The sequence below is a fragment of the Mastomys coucha genome, unplaced genomic scaffold, assembly GCF_008632895.1.
Source record: "Mastomys coucha isolate ucsf_1 unplaced genomic scaffold, UCSF_Mcou_1 pScaffold22, whole genome shotgun sequence".
Taxonomy (NCBI): Eukaryota; Metazoa; Chordata; class Mammalia; order Rodentia; family Muridae; genus Mastomys; species Mastomys coucha.
This window is the reverse complement of record NW_022196905.1, coordinates 84,193,608-84,206,457: the sequence shown is the minus strand read 5'-3', so window position 1 is coordinate 84,206,457 and position 12,850 is coordinate 84,193,608. Positions and strand designations below refer to the sequence as shown.

General features: G+C 43.7%; 2 protein-coding genes across 3 annotated transcripts in view; one reads left to right on the top strand and one right to left on the bottom strand.

Annotated features, from left to right (window-relative positions):
• Positions 1–4,036, top strand: part of Cdkl2 (cyclin dependent kinase like 2) — a 55,715-nt gene extending 51,679 nt beyond the window's left edge. For both annotated transcript variants that reach the window (XR_004123925.1, XR_004123924.1), the window contains exons 14-15: positions 2,629–2,791; positions 3,553–4,036. The gene's annotated coding sequence lies outside the window, so the exon portion shown is untranslated. The remainder of the gene's footprint in view (positions 1–2,628; positions 2,792–3,552) is intronic.
• Positions 1–4,465, bottom strand: part of Odaph (odontogenesis associated phosphoprotein) — a 7,102-nt gene extending 2,637 nt beyond the window's left edge. Inside the window, exon 1 of the mRNA XM_031391101.1 lies at positions 4,402–4,465. Coding sequence (XP_031246961.1) covers positions 4,402–4,465 — 64 coding nt within the window. The remainder of the gene's footprint in view (positions 1–4,401) is intronic.
• Between the last annotated feature and the right edge of the window lie 8,385 nt (positions 4,466–12,850).

Sequence of the window (12,850 nt, the reverse complement as noted above, 5' to 3'; positions counted from 1 at the left end):
TGTCTTCAGACACACCAGAAGAGGGCATCAGATCTCATTACGGATAGTTGTGAGCCACCATGTGGTTGAAGGGATGTGAACTCAGGACCTCCGGAAGAGCAGTCAGTGTTCTTACCTGCTGAGCCATCTTGCCAGCCCAATTCCTAACTTTCATAACATGGAATCTTTATATACCCAGAATCTAGCCACTAGGAGAGAAGTTAGCCTTGCTAAGAAGTCTCATCCTGACAGCTGGCAATTAGGTCAGGCTCAGCAAGGCCTTGGGCTCTGCCATCCAGTGAACTATCCCACTTTATAAACATACTGACCACCACCCGCCCAGGTTCATCTTGTTTCTTGATGCCTGAAGCTGATCTGTAAATCCCATTTGGTGGGATTGGTGCTAGAACATGCAGCAGATTTTTCTACCAGGCTGAGGTATTTAGCTTAGTGCTCTTTTCTGGGAATCCACACGCAGCTCTCTATCAGCGACTCAGGACAGTCAACAAGACCATAGAAGCATGTTTTGATGTTATCCCAGCAAGCTAACCACATGATGACATATTGGGTTACTGATTAGAAACACAAGTGGTCTAAAATGTAAGAACCGTATCTGGAGCACTGGTTACTCAGCCAGAGGACTCGGGTGTGATTCCCGGCACACACATGGTGTCTTACAACTATCGATTGGGTTGCAGGGGATCTAACACCCTCCTCTAGTCCTCCTGGGCACCAGGCATACAGGGGGTGTGCAGGCAAAACACCCCTACATATAAAGTAAAAATGGAGTGTAGGAGCCTTAGGAGTTGGTTTGGCAATCTGCCTCATGTGACAAAGTCAAGACCGTCCACATGAATTGATGCTATCTGGCTTCTTCCCCTGGCTCAGTCGACCCCGCCCACCTCATTCTGCTCACTTCCTGATGTCATTATCTTTGTTTTCTCCTCAAACTGCCTTGAAAATTTCCATCTTGATTTATTTGAAGAATTCTCCCCGTTTAAAGTAACCTAATGTCGCATTTCAGAGTGGGCAATCTGCCAATAACATTTTAGGTTCTTCTTTTGTTAAAGAGGGCTGTAAACTTTGTACCCATTCAAACAGTTAAACAGTTGTATCCCCTCTACCCCAAAATGCTGTTTTGGCAAAAGTCCTTAATATTTCTGGGCTTAAAGTTTGGTTCCCGATGCCTAGAGTTCCAATTCCTACTTCTTGCCCTGGACCTCTCCTATAGTCCCCAAGCCAGACCTTAGGGAGATCTTCCCTACCTGGAGGCTGAGTGATAGCCACTTGCAAAACTTCCATAGCAGCCTTGGCCCACCAGCATCGTACTTATAAGCCATGCTGAAATGCCCACCAGACCATCTTACCGACTCCCTTACCCCAGGGTCTGTGGAAGAATTAAATCAGTGGAGAGAAAGCTCCATTTCTTTAATAGCAAAAGTTTCTATGTTCCTTCCTGTTAAGGATAGTGTGAAGATTAACGCATATTTCCCACAGGTCACACACTGACATACTAGCAAAGGCACTGTACATCAAAACTAAGCATCCTGAAAACTTAGTAAGACCAAAGTAGGTCACATATTTGAATGCTGGCTAAAAATCAGCTGGAGAGGCAGGGCAGCATGATATTCCAGAGGCAAGCTCCCTGCTTCTAATTCTGTGACTATGGGCAGATCTTCTCACCCCTGAGGATTTTTCCTTATTTGAAAGATGTAAGAATAATATGGCCTATCCAATGGGCTTATGAAATTATCCAAAATAAGATATTTATAGTCCTGGAAGTTTCCCTTTGCATAGTACCCATTTAGTAAGTTAGCTATCATTATTGTTAATTGTTAAGGTTGCGAATGTTATAGAAGAATTCTTAGCAGCACAAGCTTCATTTCTTAGGTTAATCTGTTTATATTTTATATATGACCTATGCATTAAGGTAAGGGTAGGACATCATTACTATAAGTCTAGGAATTCTATGAAGATGAGGGATTGTTTATTCTGCTGGTCATTGCTCATATTCTCAGCACCTGAAACACTCCTTGGATGGCCATGTTATCCTTGAATACTTGGTGTATCACTAAATGATTAGGCAGACACTACCTGATCTTCTCGGGGGTTTTGTGGTACTCAGCGAGAATTTAATCCCTGCCTTAGAATGTTTTAAATAATAATTTATATTTAAAATTATAGTATTGTATAATACAAGCCAAAATATTGTTTGAAGTTTGGATATCAATTTTAAATGGGCTTATTATAGTCTAGACATGAAATTTATAACATACTCCAAAACTAGCTCGTTTTTTTAAAAAAGAGGTAATGATGAGAAGATCTTTTTATAATTACCTGTGCTCTGTGGTTTATCTGGGCAGTCGAGAGCTGTTTTGTAGAGAACCGTAGTGATTTTTACAGCAGTGAGCCTGGGTCTACCCATGCCATTCTTCCTTACAGAGCACCTAGAGTCTTAGAATTCCCATGCCCATTCAGACTTTAACCACAAAGAAATACCAATGTTGTGGTTAACTGACTCATAATAACTGTAGCTTAATTCATTTTGTGGACACCGAGAACGATTGCTATTTTTGTCAAATCCACCACTTGAAAAATAAAGAATTTAGAGCCCAGAAAACACCCTACAGTACCCTCTCTCCCTTTCAGGGTGCTCTACGTTGGTTCAACAGTGTGCACATCCCAGATCAGGTGCTGAATTAAATGCTGTGATGACAAAGATACACTGCCTGCCTCTGAAGATTGGAAAGAGACTACAGACAGACAGACAGACAGACAGATCTGCAATAGAGAAGCATGGAGCACATTGGAGGTGAGGTACAGATTGCTGTGGCAATCCAAAAATGTCAGAGAAAAACTATCTATTTTACAATAATGTGTCTCCAGAGAGACTTGTAAATGTGATATTACAGTAGCACTTAAATGCTGTTACTCTGAAGCAGAATTGCAGAGAGCAGATGTGAGGCAGGAAAGGAGCAGCCGCTGCCACGGAGGGAGAAGGGCATAGGGACACATGTGATCCTTCCTAGTGGGTAGTCAGTCCCAGGACAAGTAGAAATGAGTAATGACCTAGAATCTGTGCTGCCAAGATCAGAGACCAAATCTCACCTTTCAAATGACATTTTTATTTGTTTGTTTGGGGACATTGTCTCACTATGTAACACTGCCTGTCCAACTTGGAACTTGCTATGTAGACTAGGCTGGCCTTGAACTCACAGATATCTTTCTGCTTCTGCCTCTGAGTTCCAGGATCAAAGGCACACACTACGGTGTCCAGCCCTCAAAGGCTATGTTTAGATATAAATAATTGAAATCTCTAATCTCCTTATAACCTATTTAACTATTTTCAAAGCCCTGAGAGAACAAAACAAGAGAAGGTAACAAAATTTGCTCTGTGACTACATGCACCCTATAAACTGGAAAGGGGGTGGCCTCTTTTTCAGAACATATCCATAACCTTGTCTTGGGAATTGGGGAACTGTTGCCCTGTGATGGCTGTAGTCTGTGCAGGATCTGGGTTAGGGGGTCTCTGGGGATCTAACAACAAGTTCTGATGTCTCTTCCTGTCTACAGCCTGTCTCAAACAGTGTGTGATGACTGCAGAGAAAATGTTGGAAGACGGAGTCTCACTGAACCCCTTGAAAGGCTTTCCTAGGTCAGGGCATGTAAGGGGGTGAGAGGCTCTGTCTGAGGCTCTGTCTGACGCTGGATCCATCTTCACTGAACAGCACCTAGCTCCGCAATTAAGGTCAATTATGGAAACAAATACTAGATGCAGAGTCCCAGTCTCCTTCCTTTTCCTTTTCTCCTATCTTCCATATCTTCCCTTGGGTAGGGCCTTGAAATCCAATGTCAATGATCAGAGTGTCTGCAGGTTTAGTGACGGGCAGGGGGCTGCAGGGTGGTGGGGAGGGGACAGAATAGGAACCAGGGAGAAGTTAGTCAGCCTCAGGAAATCTGCTCACCTTGGTAGGGCCAAGACACAGCTCATCAGGTATGATTCATTAAAGCAATAAACAAAGACTCAGCATACACAGCTGGCTGCTGGGGACGTAAGGAAGCGGACAGTGCTGTAATTCCACGTTGACTGTTAGCTCGATAACCGCAGTAACAACAATAGCATGCAGTGCTTTTAATGTGAGGCTTTTGCATATAGCTCAATGGTCCTCTCCAGCCCCACAACAATGCATAATCACATATAATGCTCAAGTATAACCTAAAATCACAGAGGTGATGCTAAGACTTGGATCTGGGTCTTCAGATGACCAAACCCAGCCTTTCATTTCATCCGCACAGGCTGGTGGTAGCAAATATAAACATTTCCAATGTATGGAAATTTGTAACCATGGAAGCCACATTTGTTTTCCCCTATGCTATTAATTATAAAACCCACATACAGTAGGTAAAAACTCAGACGCTTACCTTCTGCCATAGTTACCACCAACCAGCCAACCAGTAACCAGGAGAAGTGGAAACCAGGAGCCATGGCTTCTGCCCTGAGCACTCACTGCACTAGACCCAAGGCTGCTTTAAAGGAGAGTGAGTGAGTTGGCAGCAGCCTGAGTCAGGCAATTTGCATTTGCATAGTGGACCACAACCACCTGGACCTGTGGTGGGAGAGTAAGAAACTCTCAAGGAAATACCAGACAGTCTTCATCAACCTGAAGCTTCTGGTAATGCCAGGCAAACGTCATGCATCTCTCTTCTTCTGGAGTGAGTGAAGCCACCTTACCTTCCCTGTCCTGTCAGTTCCAAACACTCCCCACCTCACTGCCTTCTCTTCACTTGTAACCACGGCTCTCCAGCTGCAAGGAAAGGTATTTTGGTTTCTTTTCTATTGCTATGACAAAACACTATAACTTGACCAAGGCAGCTTATAGAACAGTGGTTCTCACCCTTCCTAATGCTGTGAACCTTTAATACAGCTCCTCATATTGTGGTAAGCCCCCCTGACCTCCAACCATAACATTATTTCACTGCCACTTTATAACTAATTTTGCTACTGTTGTGAATCCTAATGTAAATATCTGATATGCAGGATATCTGATATAGGACTCCTGTGAAAGGATCTTTTATCTCCTAAAGGGGTCGAAACCCACAGGGTCAAGAACCACTGTTATAAAAGAAAGAGTTTATTTAGACTGACAGTTTGAGATGGTGAGCCCATGACTACCATGGTGGAGAATCATGACAGCAGACAGGCAGGCATGGTGCTGGAACAGTATCTGAGAGCTTATATCTTATCCACAGGCCTGAGACAGAGAGAGACCTAATGTGAAGTGGTGTGGGCTTTTAAAACTTCAAATCCCACCCCTAATGACACACCTCCTCTGACAAGGCCACACCTCCTCTGACAAGGCCACACCTCCTAATTCTTCCCAAACACTTCCACCAACTTCAGATCAAGCATTCAAATGTATGATCCTATTAGAGTGATTCTCGTTCAACCTCCCCTTAACCTCCCCTCCCCCCTGCAGAAAAGAACTACCTTAGCTCCTCACCATATAGCTAGACTTCCTGGAGCAAATCATGAGGGAAGAGATTTCCTGATCCAGGTGTTTGAAGAGGATGCTGTTAGATTCTGACCCAAGTGTCTGATTCTTCTCTGCTCTGTCTGCCCATGAGGGAAGATACAGGGAGGCCATCGTTAGAAAAGTGTCTTTCCTTGTGGCCACTATGGTCACTGTTTAAACAAAAATGAAGAAACTTGGGACATAACTTGATAAGTCTACTTTCTAGACTTTCTTCTAAGTCACCAACCTGCTTGTGAGACGAATATGTGCCTTGGTCATTGTATTGCTGTGAAGAGACACCAAGACTAAGGCAACTCTTACAGAGAAAGCATTAAATGGGGACTGGCTTACAGTATTAGAGGGCTATTCCATTATCATCCTGGCAGGAAGCATGTCAGTGTGCCCGTAGACACTAGAGCAGTACCTGAGAACCGCGTACTGATCTATAGGCAGAGATGTCTAGGCTCCACATGGGCTTCTGAAACCTCAAAGCCCACCCCCAGTGACACACTTCCTCCAACAAGGCCACACCTCCTAATCCCTTTAATTCTTTTAAATAGTGCTACTCCCTGGTGACTAACTACTGGAATTTATGAGCATATGGAGGCCATTCTTATTCACATCACCATAGCCTGACACATCTGTGCTTGGCTAGTCTCCTGAGACGATTGTTTCAGTTGTGAGAGTAACAGGAAGTGGTCACAAGTATTAAGAGGCTGGTTCTTGTTAGAAAAAACAAAACCCATAACTTTCTAATATCATTGTCTTTTCTCACTTGCCATTTGATGGTCTGTTCTGTCCAGCCGGGTGCTACAAGCCTATTATTGCAAATATTTGAGAGGCTGACGTGGAAGGAAGGTTTGAGCCTATGAGTTCTAGACTAGCCTAAGCAGCATACTGAGTCAGATGCTGCCTCAAACCAAAAAAAAAGTATTTTTATCAGTTTGGAGAAGTCCTTGGTCAGCTATTTCTGCTGCTTTTGGACTGTGGTGAGAACATCATTGTAGGGCCACAAGCTGCTCATCTCATGGCGACCAGGAAGCTGAGGGGGAAGGACTAAGGGTCCCTATATTCCTTTTAAGGGTGCCATCCCCAATGACCTAACTTGCATTTACTTGTCTTCATCTGGTAGAGGTTCTACCACCTGCCAGTGGTGCTCCAGGCTGGGGACCAAGGCTTTCTAACACATGGGCGTTTAGGAACATTGGAAATCTGAACTATAGCAAGGACCTCCCTCGGAGAGCATTGAACAGAAGCGTTGACACAAACGCTATCCTGTTACGCTATCCTAACTGTCCTGTTAGGGTGTGTTTGCGCTTCTTTCTTTCTTTTTTTTTAAATTAAATTATCATAACTTCAATTCATAATGTGATCTCTTAGGAGGTTGTGTTTGCCAAAACATCCCATCACTCAAAAGACTGCTTTGACCAGTGATTTCATCAGCATTTTTAAAAAGATTTATTTATTTATTTATTTATTTATTTATTTATTTAATGCGAGTACACTGTACTGTCTTCAGACACAGCAGAAGATCTCAGAGCACACTTTGAAGCAAACATGCTTGTGTGTGAAGCAGGTGGACACTAGCTGCTCATCTCATGGAGCTAGCTTCTAAGTGAGCTCAAATAACATGTGACAGTTTGTTAATATAAAACATGTAGGCACACAGGAAAGCATTTAATAAATCAGTTGCTCCTAAATAAACCCTGATATTTATAGATAATAAAGGCCACCACCAAGTGTCTCTTTGCCAATGATGTCATGTCTGGGACATCTCACACTTTCTTCAGAGAATCTGGGTAAGGGGTAACCTGAACCTATTCCCTTGGGTGCATATCCTTCCAAGGAGGTCAGGCATATGTTCTGGAGAGAATCTCACAGTGAATTCCCTGCTTAACACCTCTCAGTCTCTCTCTCTCCCCTGGTAGTTTAAAAATGTGTTTGGAATTTCAAGAAATTCAAAAGATTCCTGAAAATACTTGTTTTGTTTTGTTTTTTAAAGATTATGTATGTATGTATGTATGTATGTATACATGTATGTATGTATATGAGTACACCATCACTGTCTTCAGACACACCAGAAGAGGGCATTGGATCCCATTACAGATGGCTGTGAGCCACCATGTGGTTGTTGGGACTTGAACTCAGGACTTCTGGAAGAGCAATCAGTACTCTTAACCAATGAGCCATCTCTCCAGCCCAAGATACTTGGTTTGACTACAACATGGTTTAGGTGAATAGGTTCTTTAATTGTTTTTTAATTGATAGGATTATTTAGCTTTAATTTTGGGGGGCTGAAGAGATGGCTCAAGGCTTGAGAGTGCACGGTGGTCTTGCAGAGGACTTGGATTCGACTCCTGGCACCTTTATCAGGTGGCTCACAACCTCCTATAATTTAAACTTCAGAGAATCAAATGTTGGTTTTATGCTCTATGGATACCTGCATTCATATACACATACCTACACACCCAAACAAACACACACACACACACATACACACACACACATAATTAAAATTATTAAAAATAAAATCTTAAAAATGTTTTTATACCTATCTATCTATCTGGTGTATGTGTGTGTGTATGGGTGTGTGTGTGTGTGTGTGCATTTGGCTGTGTAGAGGTCAGAAGGCAACTTGTGGGAATTATTCTCTTGTCCTGCCATGTGGCTTCTGAGCCATCTCTGGGCCATGTAGTTTATTTTAATAGTCAAGTTGAATATGAATTGAAATGGAAACTGGACTGTTGATGGGGTGGGGTGGGGCGTTCAGGACACTTAACTGCTTTGTCCCCTTGTAGCTTTGGGGGCCTTCGAGGACAGACCCACTTCACCCTGCAGAGAGGCCTACTCTGTAGCCTGACTGTAGAGCTGCAAAGGTGACCTGCTCTGCACCAGGATTAGGCTGAAAGTTCTGCTCCTGCCTGGGAGGGGCACCCCCACAGGGCATGGTGAGTAATGGCCGAAGCTGCTGTGAGGATCGGGATGGCTGTGTCTGGGAGCATGGATGCCTGTGAGTCAAGCTGAGGAGGCTCTGCTGTGGCTGGAGCAGATGGTCTTTGAAGGGATATAAACACCCCGTGGTTGGGACCGACTTTACCTGAAGCTCCGACTTCCCTTTAGAGCCTGTCAGGGCATCAACCACTGCAGTTGTTACTGAAGTGTTCCTTGGCACCACAGGCCAATGAGATCGAGAGATGAGGTGTTGAGGGAAAAGAGGTGACTTTGCTCGAAAAGTCCATTGTGATGTGAGCTGATCTAGGGGCGTATGGTTCATGGAAGGGATGATGGGGCGAGCATGCTGGTGGATACCTCTTCATCATCACAGGTCTGTGAACAGATGGTGCCTGTCTCAATTGTTCAATTACAAGAACTCTTCAGTCCTGCACATGTCAGCAAATAAACAAGTGATTACTTTTGTTTTCTCATCAAACTGCCTACTTACTTGACATGGTATGATGGGTAGGCTAACAGGAGAAGCTGCCCAGAGTGGAAAGACATTATTAAAGTATTAAAAGTAGAGAGCTTAATTCTTGGCTTTGGGATTTCTACTAAAGGAGGTTCAGTCATCTTTGCTACAAGTCCAGTTCTTCCATTTTGTGGAGTGGGAGACTGAGGTCTGTAGAAACCTCAGAGATCTAACAAAAGAATGGCAATAACAACCTGGTCATGACAACTAAGTATTAAACCAATGGAATAAATCAATGTTCTGGCTCAAGCCAGGTCACCAATTATCTGGGAGACCTTGGGTCAGTCAGTTTTGTTATCACTCAGTTTTCTCATCTCTGTTTTGTTTACTCTAGTCTAAGAATTAGACATACATGAAGTCTCTTCATTATTAAACAACTCACTGAGCTAAGTGTAGTTGTCACCTGTAGCTGCCAGCAGCTCGAGAACCGGGTTTTCTGAACGGAAAGCTGGGGTTTTGAAGTGGGGAAAGGCTGGCCAGAGAAATAATGAGACCAAGACAAACGTTTCTGATCAAGGCCCAATGTGTACTTAGGAGTGTGAGTGTATAAAGGGAAGGGGACCCATCCCCCTCAAGGCCAGGATCTCATCCCCTCATCAGCATCTTGTTGCTAATCAGGAACTTGTCAGGCAGGCAGACTCAGTAACACAGCAGTTGGTGGCTCCTTGTAGGAAGGTGCAGAAACACCTTCAGGACAATAGACTTCTCCTATCTCAGAAAGCTCTACCTTAGGTGGGCTAGCTGTGGCAGAGCAAGGTCTAAATCAGCCTGCACCAGGCTAGGGCGAGGGCACAGTCACCCTCATTTTAAAGATGAAAAAAAAATGGAGGCACAGAGATTGAAGACATGTCACAAACCCAAGCAATTTGACTCCACAATTCTGGCCTTTCATCATCATGCGTGGTCGCTGTGATATATTGGCTCTCAATTTTGGTAAAGGGCCCACCAGAGTTTCCTTAACATCCATCCTTGTACTAGGCCACAAAGATTTGTTGATTTGTTTTTATGAGGAAAAAAAGGAAAAAGTAGAAAGAAAAAAAGAAAGAAAGAAAGAAAGAAAGAAGAAAAGAAAGAAAGAGGGAAGGATCCTGTGATGGCCAGCTTTAAGTGTCAACTTGACAGAACCTAGAATCTCCTGGGAAGTGACATCAGGGTGGTTTGAGTAAGAATGGCCCCCACGGATGTGAATTGGAATGTTTAGGAAGTTAGGAGGTGTGGCCTTGTTGGAGGAAGTGTGTCTTGGCTGCCCGCTTTGAGGTACAGATACTGAAGACGGGCTAACTGGCTCTCTGCTGTCTGTAGATCGAGATGTAGAATCCTCTATCTGTAGATCGAGACGTAGAACCCTTGGCTCCTCCAGCACCATGTCTGCCTGCATGCCACCATGTTTTCTGCCATGATGATAATGGATTAAATCTCTGAACTTGTAAGCCAGCCCTAAATAAATGTTTTCTTTTGTAAGAGGTCACGGTGTCTCTTCATAGCAATAAAATTCTAAGACAGTCAGCTTGTCTACCTTGGGGTTGGCCTGTGGGCAGGTCTTTGATAGATTATCTCAATTCATTGATATGGGATGCCACAGCCTGCTGGGAGCAATGCCATTTCTCAAGTAGGGGGTCCTGAGATGTATAAGAGTGGCAGTATCCAGCCGAGGGCAGGAGAGCCAGTGAGCATGTACGCAGTTCTCTCTCTGCTCTTCAGTGTGCTGTGACCAGCTGCCCTGAGTTCCTGCCTTGTCTCCTCTGCCATGATGGACTATAACCAAGAATTGTAAGTTAGATAAACTCTGTGGCCCTTAAGTCCTCTTGTCAGAATATTTTGTCACAGCAACAGGAACGAAACTAGAACAGAAGCCACAGAGTGAACAGCAAGGGAAAGCTCATCAGCCAATTACAGTGCAGGGCTTCATTTGAGGTCTGTTTCAAACAATTTCCTGGTTTTAAAAAAAAAAATGAAGACAACTGGGAAACATGAACACTGACTGAATGCTCGATGACACTAAGAGACTATTGCTACCTAGTTTCCAATGTGGTGATGATATATGGCTTATTCTATGTTAAGGCCTAGGTAAAATATTAAGGCCTAGATGGAATATTAAGGCCTAGGTAACTGTTACCTGGCCTGCCTGCCATTTTTTTTATAAAATCTTTTTTTAATTATGTATTTATTATATGTAAGTACACTGTAGCTGTCTTCAGACATCCCAGAAGAGGCCATTCAGCCTGCCATTCTAAGGAAACTTTCTCATATGTTTCTGCTGTTACCAGGAATCTTTCTTTTTTTTCTTTTTTTTGGTTTTTCGAGACAGGGTTTCTCTGTGTAGCCTTGGCTGTCCTGGAACTCACTCTGTAGACCAGGCTGGCTTCAGACTCAGAAATCCACCTGCCTCTGCCTCCCAAGTGCTGGGATTAAAGGCATACGCCACCACCGCCCGGCCACTAGGAAACTTTCTAAGGCCAAGATTGATTGCGTACTCTGTATGTTCTGTGCCTTAGGAAATCAATCATGATAGAAGTCAGTAGAACTACTTTGTATAGTTACCCACAATAAGCTTGGACCAGAACCAACTACTCAGTAGTACTTCCTGCACCCGTATATAAGCTTTTATGGTATAAGCTGTCCCTGGGATGGACCCCAACATAAGAGAGACACCTGCACCAATATAAGAAACTATTTGGTGCCGGGCGGTGGTGGCACATGCCTTTAATCCCAGCACTTGGGAGGGAGAGGCAGGTGGATTTCTGAGTTTGAGGTCAGCCTGGTCTACAGAGTGAGTTCCAGGACAGCCAGGGCTACACAGAGAAACCCTGTCTCAAAAATCAAAATAAAAAAAAAAAACTATTTGGTATAAGACTTCCATTTTGAGTAGTGGTCCAGTAAAGTTTAAGTTCCCAAGACCTCCTGCCCTGGGAACTGACATCCTGTTGGCAAGTTAAGACATGGATGTTGGACAAGTCCTATCCTGGCAGACAAGTTAAGACATGACTATTAGACCCTGCCACAGCTGAATACCCCAACCCCGGATCCATCAGTCTTGGGGTGTGTTATTCAATAAACCATCCCTAGTTGCCTGAGATCAGTGTCTGAGTGGTTTCTGTGCTGATTCCCAGCGCCCAGCATTCTGAAAAGAAGACAAAGCAGTGTTCTTCTATCTTTAAGAGCTACGGGTATGCACAGAGTGTGGGCTACCTGAGATTTGCTTCAAAATGACCAAAAAAGGGAGGTGGGGTGGAGCTCCGCATTGAAGATTACCCATGCTTCATGACTATTTAATCATAGGTGATGAGCACGTTACTATGTTTTGTTTGGAACCTTATGATTATACACTTTTCTTTGTGTTTTGAGACAGGTTTCTCTGTATGATTCTGGCTGTCCAGGAATTCACTCTGTAGACGGGGCTGGCCCTGAACTCACAGAGATCTTCCTGCCTTTGCCTCCTGAGTGCTGGGATTAAAGATGTGTGCCACCATCGACCAGCTATGATTATACATTTTTAAAAAGTTAAACTGTAAAAACATTTGTTTAATTCTGTCTGGGAAACATCAAAAGCACCAAAGCCCTACCTAACCAGGCAGAATAAACCTCCACAGGCAGATGAAAGGAGACTGGTTAAGCTGGCCTTGGTGGCAGAGGCAAGCGGATTTTTGAGTTTCAAGATAGCCAGGGTTACACAGTGAGACTGTCTCAAAAAAACCCAAGATGATGATGATGATGATGATGATGATGATGATGATGATGATGATAAAGTAGCCTGGTGGGACATTGCTTACAAGGCAACCTAGTGAGACTCTCAAAATTAAAAAAACACAAAAAATTTGGGGAGCAGCTCAGTGGCAGAGTGCTTGACTAACATATGTAAGACTCTGGGCTCAATCCTTAGTACTACAAAACA